The sequence below is a fragment of the Chanodichthys erythropterus genome, chromosome 7 (assembly GCF_024489055.1).
Source record: "Chanodichthys erythropterus isolate Z2021 chromosome 7, ASM2448905v1, whole genome shotgun sequence".
In the NCBI taxonomy this organism is placed as follows: Eukaryota; Metazoa; Chordata; class Actinopteri; order Cypriniformes; family Xenocyprididae; genus Chanodichthys; species Chanodichthys erythropterus.
Window position 1 is genome coordinate 649,368 of NC_090227.1, and position 25,199 is coordinate 674,566.

At 38.0% G+C, this 25,199-nt stretch overlaps 2 protein-coding genes across 6 annotated transcripts in view; both read left to right on the plus strand.

The window, feature by feature from the left end:
• Positions 1-7,408: 7,408 nt before the first annotated feature.
• Positions 7,409-11,032, plus strand: LOC137022523 (G2/mitotic-specific cyclin-B1-like). 2 transcript variants are annotated; one of them, XM_067388908.1, is made up of 9 exons: positions 7,409-7,549; positions 7,642-7,761; positions 7,836-7,928; positions 8,024-8,209; positions 9,428-9,586; positions 9,710-9,946; positions 10,404-10,544; positions 10,642-10,743; positions 10,835-11,032. In XM_067388908.1, the coding sequence occupies exons 1-9, from the start codon at positions 7,529-7,531 to the stop codon at positions 10,928-10,930; spliced, it is 1,155 nt and encodes a 384-aa protein (XP_067245009.1). In that variant the 5' UTR covers positions 7,409-7,528; the 3' UTR covers positions 10,931-11,032. The 2 variants fall into 2 exon arrangements, with proteins under 2 accessions (XP_067245009.1, XP_067245008.1); XM_067388907.1 differs by having other exon boundaries at positions 10,642-10,946.
• Positions 11,033-12,791: 1,759 nt separating this feature from the next.
• zgc:158464 (uncharacterized protein LOC791139 homolog) overlaps positions 12,792-25,199 on the plus strand; it is a 143,897-nt gene continuing 131,489 nt past the window's right edge. For 2 of the 4 annotated variants that reach the window (XR_010895462.1, XM_067389567.1), the window contains exon 1: positions 12,792-13,634. Coding sequence is in view for 3 of the 4 variants with exons in the window: in XM_067389567.1 (XP_067245668.1) it covers positions 13,209-13,634 (426 nt within the window). In the remaining variant the exon portion in view is untranslated. The remainder of the gene's footprint in view (positions 13,635-25,199) is intronic. The other 2 variants (XM_067389568.1, XM_067389569.1) reach the window with 1 other exon arrangement.

Sequence of the window (25,199 nt, forward strand, 5' to 3'; positions counted from 1 at the left end):
TGCATTAAAGCAGCCCTTCCTGATACAGCGATCGAGCCCGTAATGTCTTCTCAGAAAATGAGCCGCTACTACGGCCATATTTAGTCGGTGGCGTGTTGGAGTGAAATTGAGCAAGCAACATAAAAATCACCGCTCTTATCTACAGATGTCGTGATAAATAGTTTAGCCTGTGCGGGTAGGTTAATGAGCCTCGCGCTGGTCATCTCTGCGGTGAATTGGCAGCTGGTCTGAGGCTCCTGGAGTCTCACCCACCATCATCCATCATCCTCAGTGTCTAATCATCCTCCGACAACCACGCGTACATGGAGTCGGCCGGATCCGCTCTCTCGCCTTGACAAGCCACAAGGAAATTACTTATTTATCATTCACAGGCCAGTGATTGCAGGGCACGGTCTGTCTCTGTCTCTCTCTCACACACACACACGGCTGAAGAGCACTTTTCCTTTTTTGTCTATGTCTTTTTTATATTCCATAGCAGTGAATATAAAATTGCAATGACGAAAAAGTTGTCATGGTGATTTTCCCTGGATAATAGACTCATGATTTGATCTTCAGATGATTCTAGTGACCACTTCAAAGCTTTTATATGGCTTCCAGTTTACTGAACCCAGAAATCAACATTTTTCGACTGTCAGGTGAAATTTTGGGGTAAATGTTTGGTACTATATAGTGACTTTTTAAGTCTACAGCAGGAATGCACTCTAAAGTCGGAAGCTGCGCTCATCTTTTCTTCCCTATTGTTCCGTATATCCGAGTGAAACGCTTCAGGAACAAGAACAAATGTAGGGCGGGGCTTGATTTTGATTGGATGGTTGTGGTTTGCTATTGGTGGATCTCATGTGAGTGACAGGTTGCCCCGCCCTCATCATCAGAGAAGAGAAGAGACACACCAATGAATCATGCACAATAAGTAACATGCATTTAGAAAGTAAATGTTGCAGTTTTGATGTTATTTTCATTAAAATGGCATTTTTTCGACTGCACAGTCTGGTTGCGAGCACATGGAGGCACTGCTAGTGGAGAAACAATCAAAACCTACAGACTATATACAGATAGCACTGCTTTTACAAACACTTTCTATATGATAAAAAGCAAATCTTTAACGAGTTCTTTCTACTCCACACTCACGCGGGCAAAAAAGCAAAAATAATCACCTTTATAACTGTGAATCGATACCTAATTAAAAGACAAACAAGGTATTGATATATCACAGAGGTTCTAGAAAGTCACCCAGGCAGGACATTAAAACACGAGCGAACGCTCAATACATAATTAATATGATCAGAACAAAGCCTAAAGACTCTCTGTGCCTCAGCAATCACACACACGGCTCGTTATTTCATGTGTCGTTTCACACAGATCAGTGATTGTTTTGAAATGGTTTCAGATGAGAAATTGGACTGCGATGGGAAATATGTGGCGTATGTTTCTAGGATAATCTGTCCTGAAATGGATGTTATTGTGTGAGTTTAGGCTGTGTGTTTTCAGAGGTACAATAACACAGTGTTGTAATGCTTTTAGAGCGAGAAAACAATGAGATAAAATAACTTTTTATTTGCCTACACTGTAAAAAAAGATCGTAAAAGACTGTAAACTGTTGATTGTTTAACATTGAGTTAGGTGTATGGAATATGCGATACATGTCGCATGGGTTCATTCTCGTGTTTTTGTTTTTTAAAGCTTGATGTTGGTCACTATTCACTGCCATTACATGCAGGAGTGCGAGCGGAACAAAATTCTCCTTTTGTGATCAGCTTACGGCATTAGAACAACACCAGGGTGAGTAAATGATGACTTAAAGGGGTGGTTGATTATGATTTGACTGTTTTAACTTTAGTTAGTGTGTAATGTTGCTGTTTGATCATAAACAACATCTGCAAAGTAACGACGCTCAAAGTTCAGTGCAAAGGAGATATTTTCTTTTACAGAAATCACTTTTTAACGGCCGGTAGGGACTACAACGAGCTTCTTCCTGGGTTACTGACATCACCAACCCTAAAATTTACATAAACCCCGCCCCTGAGAACACTCAACAAAGGGGGCGGGGCCATGTTGGGCTGCTTTAAAGAAGAGGAAGAGTTGTTGTAGTTGAGTGTTGTTGTCATGCCGTCATTTTACGCCGGACTGCTTCACAAACGAGGGTCAATTCAACACAAAAGATGAACATGACGGCACATGCTAGTGGATGAGTTGAATCAACTCCACAGCAACTACATCAATTTATCCACTAACCATTCAGAAACGTCTAAAAGTTGTAACTTCTTCCTGAGTCTCTCCATCAGTGTCGACTCCGGTTTGAACAATGTAAGGCTGAACACTTTCCTCATTTTGGCTGCGTGAGATTCTCCAGCTTTGTTGTTGTTGAGCTGTTAAAGCTCCGCCCTCTTCTGGAGCAGCAGCTCATTTGCATTTAAAGGGACACACACAAAAACGGCGTGTTTTTGCTCATACCCAAATATAATAAATGATCTGTGGGATATTTTGAGCTGAAACTTCAGAGACTTATATTACATCTTGTGAAAGGGGCAAAATAGGTGCTCTTTAACTTTTATTTTAGGGTGAACTAAAACACCATTTCATTTTATCATTCTTCAAACATTATGGGCACTTTTGAATGTTCTCTGAATGTTCTGAAACAAGGAATAACATTTAAAAATGTTAGAAGAATGTCCAAATAAAATGTTACAGAGGGAAAAAAAAAAACATTCCAAGAACATGAATGAATAAATAATGTTGTAACGTTTTGAGAACATTTTTAAAGAGCAGATAACTTTGAACGAATGCTCTGCTAACATTGGAAGAACGTTTGTTCATAACTTTGCCAGAACGTTCCCTGCTAGCTGAGATTATCCTTTATATTCTCACTGTGTCTCCAGGAGGAAAATCGAATGCTTTCTTTTGGCTCGGCCACACAAACATGTCTCTCGGCACGGCCGGCTGCAATCTCTGAACGCCAGCTTCCACCGCACATGTAGACCAGAAACTGCCAAAATAATTACTACAGCAATCCCAACTAATGCTGCAGAGAAAAGCCTGTTACAACGTGTGTGACAGTGTCAGTGAATCAACAGCAGATTACACACAAAATCAGCCAACGGCTTCTCAGAGTCCTCGTTTCTGTGGCCTTCCATTATGAAAATATACTACTTTTCTAATTAACTGCACGAGCATATGGGGATTTACAAGGTGTGTGTGTTCAGCTCGTATCTTCAGCGTTTTAATCAATATGTATCTAACCAAGGGCGACCCAGGGAAGTAATCACTCCACAGTGTAATAAAATGGAGCGTCGGGAAGAACGACACTCAACATCTCACAGCCGGAGCCCTAAAGAGAGGAATCGGGGTAAAAACACAACCGGGGCTCATCGACAGTGATGGTCTGTGGCAGAGCGTCACGCTTGCAACATCAAGGTCATGGGTTTGATTCACTGGGAATGTTTATACTGATGCAAAAAATATGATTTCTTCTGCAAAAATTATTCTAAACATTCTTTAATCAATTACTTAAGAAGCAAAATAAGTATTGTTTTCTGAAAAATGTATCAGAATTAAGCTTAAAACAATAACAAATATCTGCCAGTGGGTTCAGAAGAAAATCTATTGACAAGACTCAATAATGACATGCTGTTATCTTGATTCAAGAACATTTAGATATTTGTGCTGGAAAAATGAGTCAAAAATATGGAGGAAGAACTGCAGTATATCCATCTTAAAATCTACAGGAAAATGTCATTGATCTTTCGTTCAGGAAACATAATGGAATATCAACTTTAAAAAGTCCTTATAACTTAGGACATCATGCCATCGATCAAATAATTTGGTGTTGGAACAATTAGACGAGTTCAGTTTGAGATCTCATCTGAAATGTTTTGTTCTCCATTCAGTGAACCGATTGAGGTATTGAAACAATCTCTCTTTGATTTGTCCTGCATTGACTCTCTCTCTTACTCTGATGGGTTTCTTTTAGAACCGCAGACATGAGAGAGCAGCTGATTAAAACGAGCGGTGAGCAATTAGCAAAGACATTTCATCTCCGTCATCCTTCTTCGGAAATTAATTTGAGAAATCCTGCATGTAGATTACAGTATATATATATATATCTAGCAACACTAAAAGCCATTTTATTATGTTCAGTCCATTTGAGCCATCACTGCAAATTCTTTATTTTCTCACACTGTTTTCATGTCATTTCACATGTTTGCTATATAAGCTGTCACAATGAGGCCGATGGAGGGATGTCAGACCGACACCGGTGCCGCTGCAATAATGATTGAGGTGTTGACGTGGAGAACAGAGGAGAGAGAGAGAGATTGTGTGTTTCATTTGTCAGAGGCTAAACACTGGAGCGAGCAGCAGAGATCCATCTCTATCAAACACACACACACACACACACACACACACAGATGTCTGAATACATAGTATTTGAAAAACAGTGGGTGAAAGGTTATTATTGTGAACCATAAAAAACTGTTACTTGAAACAAAATAAAAGTTAACTGAGATACTCGTAACCTCGTACACTCCATCCCAGACTTCAGTGTCTTCAGCCGACATCAGATCATCAGATCCAGAGCTCCTTCATCAGACAGACGCAGCTGAGGAAGATGTGGATGCACAACAGCTGTCAGAGGGTGAAAATGACTCCAGAGAAAGTCTGGCAAGAAACAACTGGAAAAGAAGACGAGAAACTGCATATTCATAGAGCACTTTCAAGAAGGAACGTCAGTGAAATGTCAGAGCGAGCGGAAGAGAAAGCCTTTAAAGCAAGAAAAGATGGAGAGGTGAAAAGGTGAAACCATAAAAGAATTAGGAACAGATATGGAAGCGCTGAGATTGACTAGAGCACATAAAGATAGCCAAAATCCTCATTCCCCTTTAGGAAATCTGATCCAGCTCGGCAGTTTGTCATTTATTTATTTATTTATTTTCCGCCTGACATTTGGGAAAATGACTTCAAACGGTAAATATGTGAATTATTTCCCAGAAGATTGCAGCAGAAGAACTGCTTTAACATTCAAATGGACTTTTAAATATCACTGTGTAATTATTGATGAAGTCAGTCAGTCATCATCGCTGGAATGAAGGTCCGCTGCGTTTATCAGACTCATGGTGTTTGTCTGATACAGACTTCACCAGCCTCACTGTGAATGACAGACTCTTTCCTGAAGGATGCAGAATATTTTCACACTCTGAAAGTTCATGAGGGAAATATGAGATGATTTAGTGACTTTCCCTGCTAACAAAAATGTTTCATTGCCCTTAAAGGGTTAGTTCACCCCAAAGATGAAGTTTCTGTCATTAATTACTCACACTCATGTCGTTCCACACCCGTAAGACCTTCATTCATCTTCAGAACACAAATTAAGATATTTTTGATGAAATACGAGAGGTTTATGACTCCATTGACAGCAATATAATCAACACTTTCAAGGTCCAGAAAGGAACTAAGCTTTGGCTAATACTGAGCCGGCGTTCGGACATAAACACGGAAGCTTCACTGTGTTACTGCATCACCTGCGTAAGATAATGACAGAGATGAATAAAGTCGTTATTTTTGTTTTGTTTTACCTTTCTGGACCTTGAAAGCGTTGATTATATATTCTATGGACGAGTCATATACAGTCATATATATAATTTGTGTTCTGAAGATGAATGAAGGTCTTACGGGTGTGGAACGACATGAGGGATTATGTGACAGAAACTTCATTTTTGGGTGAACTAACCATTTAAATTATGAAAACATTTCTGAATGTTGTCTGAACGTTGAAAACATCATTTTTTTCAAAAAACATTATGTTAAAGAAACATTTCATTGTATCATTCTTCAAACATCATGGGAACATTATTTTTGAATGTTCTCTGAACGTCCTGAAACAAGAAGCAAAATTTAAAAAAACATTCAACTTAAATGTTTTAGAAAAACATTCCATGAACGATGTATAAATAATGTTTTGAGAACATTATTAAAGACCAGATAACACTGAACGAACGTTCTATTAATGTTACTGGAAGAACGTTTGTTCATAACTTTAAGGGAACCTTGCCAGAACATTCTGAGAACATTCGCTTGATAATGGCACACTTTTTAAGACTGTAAAGTAAAAGACTGTAAAAATGCTGCGGTAAAAAACTGTCAATTGGTTTACAGAAAGTTTCCGTACTATATACAGTGAATAACTGTAATAGATCTAACGGTACATTTAATGTAATTTACGGTAAAATACTGTTAAATTCACAGTTTTGGGAAGTGAAAAATAATAATTCATTGTAAAATTTACAGTGAAAAAACGTAAATTGACATTCCCACAATTCCCTGCGTGACACTTAGTCTTAGTTTTTCTCATTTTTTTCTAATCAGCTATGTACATTAGGGTTTTATGTTACATCTTATGTTGTTAAATTAATGTTTATTGCATTTTTAAAATGTCATGCATGTTACCATGATGGTGTTTAGTGTGTGTGTGAATGACACTGTGTGCACCTTCTATATATTAGTGTTGTCCTCCTCAGCTTGTGATTCATCATGTGACTCTCATCACCACTGTGTTTGGTGACTGTCAGTGTATTATAAAGGTACAAAACAGATATTAGCACTTCATTAGGTTGGTAAATTAACATCATATCAGTTAATGAAATATGTTATTTTACCGTAAATTTAACGGATTTTTTTTTTTTTTACGTTGCTACTGTATTTTTTACGGTAAAGTTCTGGCAACCACAGCTGCCGTTTTTTTACCCGTAAATTTTACTGGGATTTTTTTTTTACAGTGCATCTGAGGCTGTTGGAAAAAGCAAAAGAAGAATAACATAAAAGTTATGAAAAGTGCATTCATTATTTTATTCTAAAGGTGTGTGTGTGTGTGTGTGTGTCTTCATTTCCTTCAGTCTCAGGTGTGGTTTGTTTGAGTAAATAAGTGTTGTATCTCTATTTCAGATTACCCTATGAAATATAAAGCAGGCAAGCACATCTTCTGCACACTCTCACATATAGGCATATATAGATACAGATATAGATATAGATATAAAGGTCATCTGTGACTCCTGCTGTCATTTCTTTTGTCATTTCTCAGAGCTGCCAAACACTCTTGCTGATCTCATTTTCAGATTCAACATGTTTTGATGGACAGCTGATGTTGAGGATGTGTCACAGTGAGTTTTATACAGATAAACTGTGTTATTAAAAAAAAACAAACAAAAAAATCCTCGTATAAAAAAATAAATTAAAATAAAATAAAAATAATAATAATAATGCCCAATTACAATACTCTTATCATAACAACGCAGTTCAACCATCAAAACAACTTGTTAATATGTTAATAAACATTTTATATAAGAAAAAATCTGTATTGTTGGGGTGATTGGGGTATATAACGTCACAGTCACGCGCAGTGCGCGCGCTCGGTTGAAGCAAAGACGCGAAATAAATCAGCTGCTGTCAATCATGTTAATTAGTGTCGCTCACTAGCAGATTTTCGCTTATAAACTTTAGTTTTTATTCGTGTTGTAGTTTTATTCTCGGGAGAAAAATAATGTCGCCTGCAATTACACGAGTAAGCAGCACTTTTGATTCGATATGAAATGGTATATATTATTAATATTTAGTCATCAGTATGTGAGTTTGTTGCACTGGTTCTCCGCGCAGGCGAGCTCGAGGCACGCTTCAGTGAAGCAGAAGGTTTCAGCGCCGTATTTCCTCCGATCCAGAGCTCCTTTAGGAAACGCGTCTAATCTGATTGGTCTTCACAGAGCTGCAGAGCCAAAGGTAGTCGCGGATTGTCCTGTTGATCCCAGAACTCGTCCTTTCTGCTGATTGTGAAACAACTTTTCCTTTATTAGAGACCAAAAGCTGCACGTGTGAAGAAGGAGAAGGCAAGAGCCAAGAGCGCAGCAGAAGATGAGCAGACCTCAGGGCTGTGTGAGCCGGTCAAGGTGAAGTGTGCTCCAGTGCAGGTCTTGTAGGGTCACAGAGATTGATGTACGCTTTAAATGCAAGCTCTTGTTTCGGTTCTGTTTGACTCCAGCAGCCGGACCCACACACTGATGTAGTGATTCTGGACTCAGAACATCTTCAGAATCCGGCCACTGCTCCTCAGGCTTTCTCCAGCCTGCTGCTCAACATCATTCCAGATGTGGACTCTGCTGATGCTCTCGATGCTCAGATGTGCAGCGAATATGTGCGGGATATCTACGCTTATTTACAGCAGCTCGAGGTGAAGGGATGTCATAGAGGGGCAGATTACACCCTAATTAGATCACTTCAGAATGAAAATGTACTCTCCTCCATGTCATCCAAGATGTTCATGTCTTTCTTTCTTCAGTGGAAAAGAAATGAAGGTTTTTGAGGAAATCATTCCAGGATTTTTCTCCATATAGTGGACTTCACTGGGGTTCAACGGGTTGAAGGTCCAAATGTCAGTTTCAGTGCAGCTTCAAAGAGCTCTACATGATCCCAGACGAGGAATAAGAGTCTGATCTAGAGAAACCATCAGACATTTTCTAAAAAAACAAGAACATTATATATGTTTTTAACCACAAATGCTCATCTTACACTGCTCTGTGATGCTCCACACATGACGTGATCACGTTGGAAAGGTCCCGCGTGACGTAGGAGGAAGTACCACGGCAGGGCGAAAAACTTCAAAATCATCTGACATCGTTGTTTTTACTTAATCTTTGACGTACACTTTGTAAACACTAGATCAGTACTTCTGCCTACGTCATGCATGACCTTTCCAACATGATTACGTCATGCGTGGAGCATCACAGAGCAGTGCAAGATGAGCATTTGTGGTTAAAAAGTATATTTCTTTTAGAAAAATGTCCGATGGTTTCTCTAGATCAGACTCTTATTCCTCGTCTGGGATCATGTAGAGCTCTTTGAAGCTGCACTGAAACTGACATTCTGTTGTTTGCACACATTGTTGATGAACAGAATCTGTTCTTTCTTTGTGATATATTGCATATTCGGATATGTGTACAAAACATTTTTCTGGGTGTCCTTACATTTGTGAAAATGATCAAAAACATGGCTGGCAACTTTAAAAGAATAAATACACTGGTGGGGAAAGAGTTAAAAAATAATGATGTGCACAGATAAATCATAGAAAAACACAAGAAAACTTTGATATCATGGTGACTTTAATGGCATGAAAAGACATGGACAGTGGAAGAGACACATAACTACAGCATTTCTCATAGCTTTGTGTTCTTGAAGGCTTCAGTCCCGATTTATTACAGCTGCACGTCTTCAGAACTTCTGTTTGTGCTCCTCCAATTAAATGTCTGGGTGAAGATCCTTTAAAGTGTGACTCTTTGAGGTCATTTTGGAGTTAAAGCAGCGATTGACAGAATGTGATGCTCATGGTCGTCATCTTGACCGTGTCTCACAAGCTGTTTTTACTAGTTGCTTCAGTGCTTCTTTCCTGCAGGTTACGATGGCCATCAAACCACATTACCTGGAAGGTCAAGAGGTGAGCGGAGCCATGCGTGCGGTTGCCATCGACTGGCTCATGCAGGTGCAGAGAGAGTTCAAACTGCGTCAGGAGACCTTCTTCATGAGCGTCGGCATCATCGACCGTTTCCTTCAGGTGTGTGATCCTCAAATCGCCCTTTAAATGCCAGTAATGCTCATAATGTTGTTCTTTAGGGCCCTCAGAGACTAACACACATTCTGATATTTGTCTGAATGCTTTTCAACTCCTCTTTTAAAGAATAACCCCGTGCCCAAGAAGTGTTTTCAGCTGGTGTGTGTGACCGCAATGCTGATCGCGTCAAAGTATGAGGAGATCTATCCGCCCACGGTGGGAGACTTTGCGTTTGTGACGGACGGCGCGTACACCTGTGGAGACATATGGAGGATGGAGCGGATCGTTCTGAAGAGGTTGAATTACAGCCTCGGGAGACCCGGCCCTGTTCACTTCCTACAGAGGGCTTGTAAGGTTGGCCAAGTGAGTCACTGTGCTGATTTATACGCTATCATTATGAAAAAGTCTCTTCTGCTCACCGAGGCTGCGCTTATTGATCAAAAATACTGTAAAAATCGTGATATATTTTTACAATTTAAAACAGCTGTTTTCTATGTGAATATATAGTAAAGTGTAATTTATTCCTGTGATCAAAGCTGAATTTTCAGCATCATTACTCCAGTCTTCAGTGTCACATGATCCTTCAGAAATCATTCTAATATGAAACATTTATGATTATCAATGTTGAAAACAGTTCATGTTTGTGGAAATCGTGATGCATTTAATTTTTTAGGATTCTTTGATGAATAGAAAGTTATTTGAAATAAGTACCTCCTCGATCGAGTATGTGATTCCGGATGCAGCCCAGCTGTTTCCCAGGAAATGGTGTTGACTTGAACCATGCGTTCTATAACTTTTCCCTCTTGCTGCCGGATGTCAGGCGAGTCCGAGGGACCGTGAGCTGGCGATGTTCCTCCTGGAGCTCGGAGCGCTGGATTACGAGCTCGTCCATGTTCCTCCGTCGCTCATGGCAGCGGCTGCGTTTGCGGCGGCGCTCCGGATTCTGGGCTCTGGAGACTGGGTGAGACTGCGTTTCACGTCTCATTTTCAGCCATGTTTGAGTGTTAAACTGACTTTAGGGAAGTACGGATTTCCTCCTGATCATGTCTGTTTGGCAGAGCGTCAGTCTGCAGCATTACACCGGCTACGACGGGGAGACTTTAGCTCCGGTGATGCAGGCTGTCGTTCGCACGCTGCAGACGGTCACTGAGGAAGGAAAGGTGAGGAGAATCTCATGGATGGACGTCCTGAATCCTGGGAATGTTGAGTGCTTGATTCCTTCCGCTGAAGCGTCCTTGTTCTTCTGTTCAGTTGCATGAGATGAAGAGGAAGTACGTGAAGGTGTCTTCAAGAGTCTGCGAGAACGACGGATTCTCCAGCGAGCGCGTGGCCAAACTCCTCTGCTGATTGTTTTAAGGCACTTAATGAGTTTTTAGGCACTTGAATCTTTCTAATTATGCTTTTAATCCCATATTTTTTAAAAAAAAATGTATTTATCATTCTAAATTGTCAGGCTGCATGATCAATAGTAATTTTACTCTGATATTTTTATGAATGAACTGATGTATTTAATTGTTTATGCTGCAACAATGTCAATAAATGATTGTTCAAATTTCATGCAGTTGTTTCTCAAACCATCTATTGCTTCTAAATTTGGGTCCGTAGTCTTTCATTTCTGGATGATTTACTGTGATGGGGAATCAAAGAAAGCAAATTAAATGTGAATCTCTCTCAGGAGCCGTCGAGGGTTAAACTGATTGCTACATACTACGCTTTTGTCCTGAAGGACACGGGTATTAAAAAGAGATATTACTTCATAAAAAGCCACAGCACAGTGTCCCTGGCTCTCCTAACTAATGTGTGTCTCTGTGAAAACCCCGTTCGTTTCTGAAGAACAAATCCAGACGGACTGTGTTTTTACTGTATGCCAAGGTTTGAAATCAACAGGATTTGTGAATACTCTTTCATTTCTTGAGCAGGAACTTTGAATGGATTAGAAATGTTTCATTTATTGATAGACTGAATTGGGTTGGATTTGTGTCACTCTAAAATGATCTTTCAAATGCTTTCCAGGTAACTGCACTCTAAAAAAAGAATTGTTGGTTTAACTTAAAGTTATCTGGTTGCCTGAACCCTCTGGTGATCTTTGGTCATTTTTGACTGAAAAATTTTACGTTTTGTTTTTTTAGAAGGTTTTATCAGAATGGTTCCACACTTGGTACAGATTTTGGCACTTGCTATGTGAACATGATTCAAAAAGGTTAAAATGGTCCTGATAAAAAGTCACACACTTGTGCTTCTTGCAGTCTAAAATGAGCGCATTAGAAATGAATGGGAGATCCTACAGAAAGCTGATGTCAAGCTCAAATGTGGAGCACAAATTTAGATTAATTGCTTTGATTTCCTTGCAGTTTTAGAGTAAAACATGTTTTTGAAAAATAGTATTTTTGTATTTGCATTTTCAGAATAAACATAAAATTCTGTAACTTAAGTTAACTTTTTTATTTTATTTTTTCCACTCAACAATAATTTGCTAAGTGTTGACTTAATTTTGACCTCTTTTCAAAGACCAGATTTATGACTTTAAGTTGGAAATTTCATTTTCAGGTTTGTGCTCAAAAAGTAAATAAATGGATTATAACCATAGCATAAATTTTAGTAGCATAAAATCCCCTAAAAATACAAAATATTAAATAAAAAAAAAAATCTAATTAAAATATAGTACATTAATTTCATTGAAATAATAAATAAATTACAAATTCTGTCATTTTTGACCGACATACAATCAGCACCTGAGGGTTAAAACTGAGTTCACCGAAATTAAAAAAATTGAGTTAATACAATGAAGGTGATTGATTTAATCAAAAGAAACTCAAAATAGTATGCTATCTGAATCACATTATCTAAGTTGATTTGACAAAAGAAAAAATGTTGATAACATCATGAAAATATGTTTACCGTGACGCACAATGAGAAACTCTGCTGACCTGAAGAATGAACCTTAGGATGTTTTAAGAAGGTTCAAGAAAGGCTTTTTTCATGTAAGGTCTCATTAGAAAGTTGTAAAGAATATTCTAACACACTTCACTTCCATTGTGCCTCTGTAACCCAGATTTGAGCTTTTTTGCTTTTTAATAAAATAAGGGACAGTCAGGTGGACGAATAACAACCTATAATGGAAAAAAAGAGTTCAGAAACAGGGTGCTGCAGTCTAAAGTGTAGAAATACAAAGACATTTTCTTGGTTCAGGTGCTGAATCTGTATGTGTACAGTCTGCACAGAACAAATGGATTCAAAAACATGTACACAGTGTGATGCATGTACAGCGATAGCGTGCGATATGCCACCAATACTCCAGAAATCAGCATGCCGTCATCACACTGTCACCGCGCACCGGCACAGTTTCAGATCCACGAGTCGAGCTCATGCAATGACACTGTTTTCAGAAAAAAATCTTTCTTGTGCCTTTCAATGGCAGAGTACACCGATAGGTGGCAGTGAGTATTCTCAGGTAGAATCTCCCAGTATATCTCAGCAGTCGCTCAGCTGTCACACACACACGCTCTCGCGCAGAGTTTCTCCAAACAGAAAGTGAACAGGATCATTTCACGCTGCCGGAGCAACAGCACTCGGACAGAGCCTGGAGAAATCTCAGTATCTGAGCTTTGAGCAATGCGCTGGCAGCATGGCCAGATGGTTCAAGGAGCACCTGGGTTTCAAAACCACCAAAGCCCCGCCACCCGCGCCTCCGAAACCGGACTACCGACACTTCCACACCGCCGTCTCCAGTCCTCCAGCCTTTCACCTCCAGCAGCAGCCGGGCACCGGTTTAATGTCCGCTCAGCCCGACATCCTCACCGCATACAAACTCCAGAAGGAGCTGGACTTCGAGGATCCGTACACGCCGGGGGGAAACGTGCCCTTCTCCACCGGACTGAGTTCCGCGGGCTCGCCGGACATCAAGTACGTGTCTCCGAAGCACCGGCTCATAAAGGTGGAGACCGTCGAGCGGAGCAGCTCGAGTTCGGGCAGCAGTAGCGGGGTGACCGCGGTCAAAACCCCCAGCTCTCCACCCGCGGAGCCCGAGAACAGCAACGGCAAGCAGGAGAAGGTAAGACCGGTGCGCGCTCACCTCCACAGGTACATGATGAGCAGTGCTCGCCACCGACATACACTGAGCATCACTTCTGTTAGAAAATGGCTTTTGTTTTGAACTTATTATGAACTTATAGAATAAAAAAAAAAAAAAAAAAAAAAAAAAAAAAAAATAATTATTTATATAAATATATATATATATATATATATATATATATATATATATACATTTTTAAATAATTTAATAAAGTGTTTTGTTTAATAAAAAAATTCTTAAAAAGATTTTTCTTTTATTAATCATTTAACCCATTTAACGCTTTATTTATTTTCTTTTTTTAATTTCATCTTTTTAAAAAAATAATTTTTTATAATTTTTTTAAATAACTTTTTTTATCATTAAATTATCATTTGTTTAGTGTAAACTTTATGATCAATTTTTTTGTAAAAGTATATGCACAATTTAACAACATTTTTATATTTAGTATTTTAAATATTTAAAAATCATTACATTTTTATATTATTAAATATTATTCAACATTATACTAAATATTATTAAACATTATCATTTATTATTAAACATTTATTTTTTTATTTTATTTATTTAACTTTTCTTTAACCGAGAATGTTACATAACAAAATTAAAAAACAGACCTAGAACAACAATAAAACACATTAATATAAAGAAAAAAACTACAAAATAGTAATTACAATTAGTTATTCCATGACCAAAAGAAGCAAACATTTACCGTAGTGTCGTCAGTGTGAAAATATTTGACAGTAACAGGATTTACACATTCTGGCATACTTTGTAAAGGTGAAGGCTGCACTTCAGTATCTGAGGTCTGCGTCAGAACCGGTCAGACGAGTTGTTTTATGTGTTCCTCAACGGTTATGAGGGAGGACACTGTTATCATGACATCCAGAAACCCAATCCCCGGCTCTGCGTTCGGATTAGACTGATGTTAACATCCATAAACGTCTCTGAGCTGCTGGAGCGACTGCATCCGGGAAAAAATTGGGCTTTTGTTTAGTCATAATGTTTTTGATAGTTTTTAGTAGTGTGTGGAATTGGAGAGTCCTTCATGGTGCTCAATGTGCACGATATATATTATATTTTGGGGTGTAAATGAAAACATCATGTCCAGAAGATGGCATGACATCCCTCATGAGAATCAAATCATTCAGGATCAAACACACAGGAACACTTTAATGCACAATTCAACTTTGCATAAAACTTTTCATAAAGTCATAAACCCATTTCAAAATGTTTTGTGCAAAATATTGAGGAATCTCAAACTTGACCCTCAGTGTCAGTGACCTGGAGTTTATTGATCATTTTTAAATGTTTTGCAAACTCAAAGATTGAGTGGATGCAGTGATTCTTGTTGTTGAAGGGTCTGAGAGCCGCACACATGCTCACGAACACGTGCTCCAGTTCACGCGTGTTGAGTTTATTTGCGTAACATTGTCAACCGCATATGGCAACAATTTGTCTGTTTACGTGGACGCCAGCCAGAGCGATCATAAAGTCGTTCACAACACTTCCTCTGCGCTTCATTCCTGACACACCTTCACCTGTGAGGTGCGGCCTGTGCGTTTCAGCTTATGATGCAAGCATGCTTCAAACGGTGATGTAATGTGAATATTGCACGCAGATGTCCTCGCTGTCTGGTTATCTTCTGCACTGTGTTGTTAGTGAATGACATGCAGTTGTTTCTGTCCTTCTCATTCTTGCTGAGCTGATCAACATGCTCACGGACTGCCTGTCAAAGCAGGACAACAGGCAACTGACTCATCAATCCTGGTAAATACCGCAGCTTCTGGGACGTCTAATTAAAAGGAGGGGTGTCGTCCGCCTAACGATTTCAGCTGTTGTTTGATTGCTGCGGTCAGTGAGGCGTGATGTTTGTGCCGGTCAGCTCTGTTATCAAACGCTGTGGCCCGATCACTGAATTACAAGGTTGTTGAAGGGAGAGTGATCTGCATAAGACACTGCTTCATAGGAGAAAAAACAGGGGTGTGTATGTGTGTGTGTGTGTGTGTGTGTGTGTGTGTGTCAAGGTTTGGCTGGTTAGAATGGCCCCATTAGCCCCTACTGGTCGATGTCGTAACTAACCATCTGGTTCCATTGATGGCATTGAAAGCCGTGTGTTCAAATATGATTTTTCCCAAGCAACATAATCTACCAGTCGAGTCCAGTGTCTCTTCTGCTCACCAAAGCTGCATTTATTTGATTAAAAATAAGGAAAATCTGAAAATTTGTGAAGTATCTGTTTTTCTATGTGAATATATAGTAAAGTGTAATTTATTCCTGTGATCAAAGCTGAATTTTCAGCATCATTACTCCAGTCTTCAGTGTCACATGATCCTTCAGAAATCATTCTGATATGATGATTTGCTGCTCAAGAAACATTTATGATTATTATCAATGTTGAAAACGGTTCATATTTCTGTGGAAACTTTGATGCACTATCATTCAAAAGTTCGGGGTCAGTAAGACTTTAAAGACAGAAATTAATAATTTTATTGATCAAGGATGCATTAAATTGATCAAAAGTGACAGTAAAGACATTTATAATGTTACAAAAGATTCTATTTCAAATAAACGCTGTTCTTTAGAACTTTCTATTCATCCAAGAATCCTGAAAAATAAAATGTATTACAGTTTCCACAGAAATATGAACTGTTTTTAACATTGATAATCATCATAAATGTTTGTTGAGCAGCAAATCATCATATTAGAATGATTTCTGAAGGATCATGTGACACTGAAGACTGGAGTAATGATGCTGAAAATTCAGCTTTGATCACAGGAATAAATTACACTTTAACATATATTCACATAGAAAACAGATGATTTACATTGTAATAATATATCACAATTTTTACTGTATTTTTGATCAAATAAATGCAGACTTGGTGAGCAGAAGAGACGTCTTGCAAAAGCAACTTTTTGCTAATATATTATTATCATTTGACTAGTGTCCAGGCTGTTATAAGCGTGAAAAGGGCTATAGTGCATGAATGGAAATCATTTAATACCATGGTATATATCATAGATTTGTTAGCCCTGTACATGCATCATCATCATCATCATCATCATCATCATCATCACGCTCTGTCCGTGGCTGAGCTTCTGCTGCTCGTACAGAACGCTGCGTATCGACCGCTGCGACTGAACACAAGTATCCTCCCAGTGCTCTGAAAAGGCCAACTAATGTCTTAATTACTTGACAAGTGGATGATAATTATGTCAATGCCTTCCTAATGCTCAGAATGCCAATATCTGTGCCGAGTGTTTTGCTCTATCTTGATTTTGAAACAACAGCAGGATTCAGTCATTCAGTTCATTACAGCAGACCGGAGAGAACCAGAGCTGCTGATCGAGTGAAATATTTAGTCAGGGTTTATATATAAGACATTTTGAAATTAAAAGTTTGGTATTGTGTGACGACACTAATTTAATTGTTTGTATTTTATATAATTTTACTTATATTTCGCCATTGGAATATAGTAAGTAGGCCGGCTGTGCATTAGAAATCTGATAACGTTATCTTATGATTTTTTTTGTTCTACTTGAGTTGTTGTTGTTGGTGATTAGACCTTCGCGGCTGAGAGCGTTTTATAAGATGATCAATTATCGTTTCAAACTAGTGATAATTAACAACACGCACACACCTTTGTTAAATTGCTCAGGTTAAGGACTCCTGAAAGTGAATTACTGAATGATAAACAGAAGATAATGGAAGCAAACAAACCCTGCCGTGACCTTGACTGTTCTTCAGAGGGTCTGTTGTTGTTATTCTCTAAACTAACTTTAGCTTTTATGTTTTCAGCACTACTCTGCACTTGTTCTTGACTGGTAAGAAAGCTTCTCGAAGGTTTTCTGCTTGGGCAGAAGTCAACCCTGTCTGAATGACTGGGGTATTGATGATAATAAGACGATCAAATGAAATATTGACCTGATGCAGGGCTAACGGCGCCTTCAAATCCATCCTATAAGATCATGAATCTTTTAGGCAAGATGCAAGATTCAGACTTTGTACATGGGAAAAACTTGTTAGTTTCATTTCCATGTTGGTTTCTATGGAAGCTTGTTTCCACCATGAAATCCACCATTGCGACTTTTCATCTCACAATTCTTTTTTTTCTCTGAATTTTAGGATATAAACTCTCAATTGCGAGTTGCGAGTCAGAATTGCATTTTATAAAGTCAGAATTGCATGATATAAACTTGCAATTGTTAGAAAAGGGGTTTATATCACACAATTCTGACTTTATATCTCGCAGTTGTGAGTTTAAATCTCGCAATTCTGAGATTTAAAAAGTCTCAAATACCTTTTTAATTTTTTTGCTGTGTGCCGTAAACAAGCGATGTTTTGCAGAATTAATTGTGTGATGATCTGTGTTTGTTTTTTCTGTACTCATGTGACTTTTTGTCAATGATCGGGTGTCGTTCTCACGCTTGAATTTCAAAATTTGTTATATTAAATGATTTCATACGAATGTGTATCTTGAAATACCTAAATTGTACTTCCATTTGTGGTGTTTGTTTTTCTGTGGCTCTAGCGTTTCTTGGTTTGCAGGAATGGTAGATTTTGTGCCTATAATGTAAGAGTTGAATAGTACAAGTTTCTGTTTCAGTTAACTGAGAACTTGTTTACTCTAGTAAGGCATATTGACGTACATAGCAGAGAATCAATATCTTTCCTTTAATTGGTCTGAATGCATTCTGCACGGTTCAGTTCAGTTGTAACTATGGTAACCGTATGTATTTCATTGTGTATGAGTGTGTGGATATGTGAGGTTTTCCTTTAATTGCACAGGTGAATGAGGCAGTTGACCTCCACTGAAAGACAAAAGCATTACATACATCCACTTGCTCTCTATTGCTGTCTGAATGAACGAACACTCCCACACACACAGATCTGACAGAGCGGTTTCATTAAACATCACACTGTTTCCAAAAACATCCAGCAAACCTTCTGTGAACATTAAGAGAACTTTATAAAAGACAAGACGTTACTTCTTCTCACTTCTGAGTGAGTGATTGTCGTACTCTACCAGTCAAATGTTTGGAATAATTAAGGTTTTTTGGTCTCCTCTGCTCACCAAAGCTGAGTTTATTTAATAAAAAAATACAGTAAAATTGTGATATATTATTACAGTGTAAATCAGCTGTTTTCTATGTGAATATATAGTAAAGTGTAATTTATTCCTGTGATCAAAGCTGAATTTTCAGCATCATTACTCCAGTCTTCAGTGTCACATGATCCTTCAGAAATTATTCTGATATGATGATTTGCTGCTCAAGAAATGGTTATTGTCAGTGTTGAAAACAGTTGTGCTGCTTCAGATTTCAGTGGAAACCGTTATACACTTTCAAAACTTTGGGGCAAGTAAAAATAATTAATACTTTTAATCAATAAGGGTGCATTAAACTGATCAAAAGTTGATGCTGATAATGATGCTGAAAATTCAGCTTTGATCAAGGGAATAAATTATACTTCATTATATATTCACATAGAAAATGGCTATTTTACATTAATAAATATTTCGTAATTTTTTCTGTATTTTTGTGAACAGAAGAGACTCTTTCAAAAATATGAAAAATTCTTAATTATTCCAGGCTTCTGATTGGTGGTGTATGTGTTCAAGTAAGAATAGGAAACTTTCAAGCCAGCTTACTGACAATAATGCAGATTTACTCCATATACACAGTATGCAATCACCAAAATATGCGGCAGAGGAAAGATATTGTGAAATCTGTCGTGGTGACTGAGCTTGTGGGAACTGATTGACTCTGCATTAATTACAGCTGTGATCCTTAATTTACATCATCATGAGTCAGGACCACAATCCTGATTCACTCCAGACCCTTCAACGGAAAAGATCTGGGATTTTTAGTCCTGGTTCAGCATGACAGGACAGCCTTTACTCTCCACCGGTCAGAAGAAATGGTCATTTTAATGCACTGGTCAAAAAGAAACTGCTCTACCATGGACGGCACTAAAAGAGAAATAAAAGGGAGGAGAAGAGGTATTTTTGTCTGTGCCTCTATAGAAAAACACACTCAAATTGCCTGCAACTGCATAAATGTTTCTCAGTCCATCCATGTAATTAGTCTCTTCTTTTCTTCTTGTTCTTCTTGTGATGGTTGACTTTTCCTCCTCGCGGTTTGAACGTCTCTCCACTGGGATTATTACAATCAAGGTGAGACGGTTGCAGCGCCTCATGCTCTCTGATTTATCCTGTGGAAATGGCGTAATGTTACGGTTTTATTTGAACTTGCATGGAGGCTCTTATTTAAAATAAAACAAACACAGGCTTGTTAGTCATAATGAACATTTTAAAGACGCGTAAACCCTATGTTAGGGGTGCAGCAGAACACTACATGGTGTTTTTAAGCGGTAATGATACTGATTGAAGATATTTTAGTTGTATTTTTCATTCATGTTGTAATAGTTTCGGTTCAGCTGAAGTCAGAGCAGTGACTCCAGCTCTGCTGCTGGAAAAAAGACGTCTGAATGCTGTTGCTTCAGGATTAAGGAAGTGCTCTCTTCCTGACAGGAAGTGTTTACAGCTCCCTGACAATCCCTTTTGACTGGGCAAGTCCGATCTTGCGCCTTGAAATAGACAGGGAGCGGTTCACACACCTCTCCAGCATCTCCACGCTGATGGTTTACAGATGACACGGCTAAAGATCTCATTCTAAACAGATGCATTGAAAATCATGTTTTTCCCATAATCCTCCTTGGCGCAGTGCTCTTGTCTAGAAGACCTTTGGCTCATTGTATGTAGCTCCAGCAGGGTGCCTGTGGAGTGTGTTGCTGGAAAGCCCCGTGTCGTCGCTCCGCCGGGTGGATGTGGGTCTCCACCCATCTCGTCTCATTCGTGGGACGGACGCGTCATGGCCTCCCTTCTCTCGTTATTCTCCAGAGATCAACTGAGGTCATGCTGTTTCCGTCTGTAATCAAGAGATCCGCACGCTGACCTCACTCGCTTCATGCTTGTTTTCCTGTCGCATACAAGAACTGTTGAGCTGCAGCTTAGCTTTATAGAGCGAGAACATCATGAAGAAATATGCATGCTAGTATATGCAAATGTTGGTTACACTTGAAGCCTTTATTTAATGCATTATAAAGGTATTCATAATGGATGTTATAATGCATTATATACAACCCGAAATCTGGAAATGTTGGTACATTTTGAATAAAATGAAAACTAAAAGACTTTCAGATCACATGAACCAATATTTAATTCACAATAGAACATAGATAACATAACAAATGTTTAAACTGAAAAAATTTCCACTTTTATGCACAAAATGAGCTCATTTTCAAATTTGATGCCTGCTACAGGTCTCAAAATGGTTGTTTACCATGGTGTAGCATCTCCTCTTCTTTTCAAAACCGTTTGAAGACGTCTGGGCATCGAGGTTATGAGTTTCTGGAGTTTTGGTGTTGGAATTTGGTCCCATTCTTGAAATATAGATTTCCAGCTGCTAAAGAGTTTATGGTCGTCTTTGACGTATTTTTTGTTTAACGCCCTGAGGTCACAGGGATTTAAATGAAAAATATGTGTAACTTAGTGAATACTAATGACGAAACAAATGACAGTTATGTCTAAAGAAACGTTGAAATGTCAGGTTTTAAATTGTGCAAGTCAAATTGAAAAACAAGCATTCTGTGTTTATGAAATCTGTATGAAAAGAGAGCCATGTCAGAAGTCCGAGATTCAGCTCATTATCCACTAATGCGGCCACGCCCACGGAGCCAGCGCTATTCAGACACAAATTCTGAGGCAATACTTGTATGCATTGTCTCAATCGTGTATTTATGCCATGCTGTTGTAATAGCTGCAGTATGTGGTTTTGCATTGTCCTGCTGAAATACACAAGGCCTTCCCTGAAACAGATGTCATCTGGAGGGGAGAATATGTTGCTCTAAAACCTTTTATATACCTTTCAGCATTCATAGTGCCTTCCAAAAAATGCAAGCTGCCCATAGCGTATATGCACTTATGTACCCCCATACCATCAGAGATGCTGGCTTTTGAACTGAACGCTGATATCACGCTGGAAGGTCTCCCTCCTCTTCAGCCCGGAGGACATGGCGTCTGTGATTTCCAAAAAGAATGTCAAATTTGGACTAGTCTCACACTTTTCCACTTTTAAACAGTCTATTTTAAATGAGGCTTGGCCCACAGGACACAACGGCGCTTCTGGACCATGTTCACATATGGCTTCCTATTTGCATGATAGAGCTTTAGTTGGCATCTGCAGATGGCACGGCGGATTGCGTTTACCGACAGTGGTTTCTGGAAGTATTCCTGGGGCCATTTAGTAATGTTATTGACACAATCAGTGTCGTCTGAGGGCCCGAAGACCACGGGCATCCGAAAAAGGTCTTCGGCCTTTTCCCACATGCACAGAGATTTCTCCAGTTTCTCTGAAACGTTTGATGATGTATTGCACTGTAGATGATGAGATTTGCAAAGCCTTTGCAATTTGACGTTGAGGAATATTGATTTTAAAGTTTTCTCCCTTTTATAGCTAATCATGCTCCTGATATCAGTTAACTTAATTAGTTGTTAGATGTTCTTCCGGCGGAATCTTTAAAAAAAATCTTGTTTTTTCAGTCATTTGTTGCCCTCGTGCCAACTTTTTTGAGACCTGTAGCAGGCATCAAATTTGAAATTAGTTCATTTAGTGGATAAAAATGTAAAATTTCTCTGTTTAAACATTTGTTATCTATTTTTTATTGTGAATAAAATAATGGCTCATGTGATTTGATAGTCTTTTAGTTTTCATTTTATTTAAATTTAAAAAGCGTTCTGGAATTAGGTCGTTTGTTAATAAATAATTGTAACCAAAGTTAAAATGCATAATAATATTGCAGATTCCTTGTTACATCTGAAATCAGCTGTTTGTCTTGTTTTAATGCATTAGACTTTTTTTTTTTTTTTTAAAGGTGTAACAATGAATAGATAACTACTACAATTATTCATACAATGCATTATAAGGTATAATTAATGCATTAAAAATATTTGTATAATGCATCATATATAAAGACTTCAAGTAAAGTGTTAACAAAAAGGTAAACATTTTTTAGGATTAATGCAACATTATTTTAGTTTTGTTTTTTTTCATTCAAAATGTCATTTATTTTTCAAATGGCCTTTTTTGCATTAAACTATTAAAAAAAACTGAAAATAGTATAATAAATAATAGTCTTAATTGTCCTAAAAATAGGCTGCATGTTCTTTATAAAAAAATATAATTTCTTATTCTTTGTTTGTGTTGAAATATAACCCTGACAGTTCTTGAATTGCATATACAGATCCACAAATATACTATTGCAACTGATGCTAAAATAAGAGTGTAGAATGCACACAATATATGCTGAAATATGTGTGTGCATTATAAATATGCCATGTTATATTTTAGCATCACAGTTCCATTTCTTCTCCCTGCAGCTTTCTCAATTTTCCCTCTAAAATTCAAAGTCAAATCTGTAGGAGAGAGAAAGAGTGAGGTGAAAGGAAATTGGATTTTGTCAAGCGTATCCCCTAGTGTTTAATCTTGAATATCTGTGCTGTATTAAAAGTGCTGTAATCTTCTTGAGTCGCGTCCGGTCGGGGTCTCTGGCCGAGAGAATGACGCTACAATGCTTCAGATGGCCGATGTCACAGAGACTGACAAAAGTGCATTTCACTGTAGGATGAATTATCCATCTAAATGAGGAGATCAAGAATGTATTAAAGCTGAAATTTAAAGAGGACCTATTATGCCCCTCTTCAAACTCTTGATGTTGTTTTTGTGCTCTACTAGAACAGGTTTTCCTGCTTGAATGTTGATTATTCTCCTCATATTCTCCATTGTTGCAGCTCCTCTCTTCCCAGTCTGTCAGTAACGCTCTGTTTAGTTCCTGTCTCTATGAAGCCCCTCCTTCTGAAAAGCACAATGTGCTCTGATTGGTCGGCTGGAGCAGTGTGTTGTGATTGGTGTTTGGGAAATGTCCCGCCCCTTACCATAACCGCCAGTTTCAACACACTACTAACTAACTCAACCAGGCCCCGCCCCTTTATTCTGCGCATGAATTATTTAAATGAGGAATATTGTGAAGAAAACTCCAGATTGAGGCGTTTCAGAAACACTGACACTGATATGGAGAAAAACCTGGATCTTTGCAGAGCTTTTTCCTGGTCAAACAGCAACATTACACACTAGAGAAAGATGGAAGAAAACAAAACCTGTCCTGTTTAAATAATTGTCATGTGCAGCTTCAGCTTCAGCTCCATGATGCTTTATTTGACCGTGTTGTGAGCAGCAGTAGCTGTGAAAGTTCCTGCAGATGTAAGGCGGAGGGTCGCGGTTGTTTTCTGGCTCTTGTTCACGTTCCTCTGCTCTGATGCACACATGAACAGCTCCAGTCTGTGATGGATGACTCGTGGCACATGATCAATGGCTCTGTTAACAACTTCTCAAAGTGACAGAAAAATCACTTTTGCTTGCAAGCTGTGTGAAATTCAAAGCACTTTTATGAAATGTGTTATATGGAGGCTTAATTTTGATTGCTAATAAATTAGTTTAGCAAAACACATGAGGTGTGAAGAGAGTTACAGTCAGAGTGAAGGGAATACTGATGGATTATACATGCAAACACTGGGTACATATATGTATTGGATATATATATATGTATTTTTTTAATAGCCCACCAATCTTGAATTTAACTTATGGTGCTGTATTAATCTTCTTTCGTACATATTAATTATTTCGTACATTATAATTATTAATACATAATTGTCAATAATCACAATATTTAAAGTAATTGTCATCACATCACATCACATCACATCTACAGTTACATTCTAGCATCATACCATCCTAACATATCATCACCTAAAATATCACATCCTAAAATATCACATCATGACCTCCTAACATATCACCCAAATATATAACATCCTGACATGACACATAACGTAACGCAACGCAACGCCTAACATGTAACATGTAACATGTATGTTATATATGTTATATGTTATAACATATAACATGTAACATACACGTTACAGGTTATAACGTATAACTTATAACGTATAACACATAACACAACGTATAACGTATAGCGTATAACGTATAACACATAACATATCATAACATGTAACATGTAACATTCAACATGTAACATGTAACATACAACATGTAACATGTAACATACAACATGTAACATGTAACATATAACATGTAACATACACGTTACACGTTATAACGTATAACAAATAACACAATGTATAACTTATATAACATATAACACATAACCTATCATAACATGTAATATGTAACATATACCATGTAACATGTAACATACACATTACACGTTATAACGTATAACACATAACACAACGTATAACGTATAACATGTAACATACAACATGTAACATGTGACATAACATATAACGTAACATGTAACATACACGTTACACGTTATAATGTATAACGTATAACACAACACAACACAACGTATAACGTATAACGTATAACATATAACATATAACATATAACACAACATATAAC

Bases quoted from the DNA above. Each gene is read 5' to 3' on its own strand.
- LOC137022523 (XM_067388907.1), top strand. From the start codon at position 7,529: ATGTCGCCTGCAATTACACGA. The intron at 9,587-9,709 runs GTGTGTGATCCT...CCTCTTTTAAAG, and splicing joins TCATCGACCGTTTCCTTCAG to AATAACCCCGTGCCCAAGAA. The intron at 9,947-10,403 runs GTGAGTCACTGT...GCCGGATGTCAG, and splicing joins GGGCTTGTAAGGTTGGCCAA to GCGAGTCCGAGGGACCGTGA.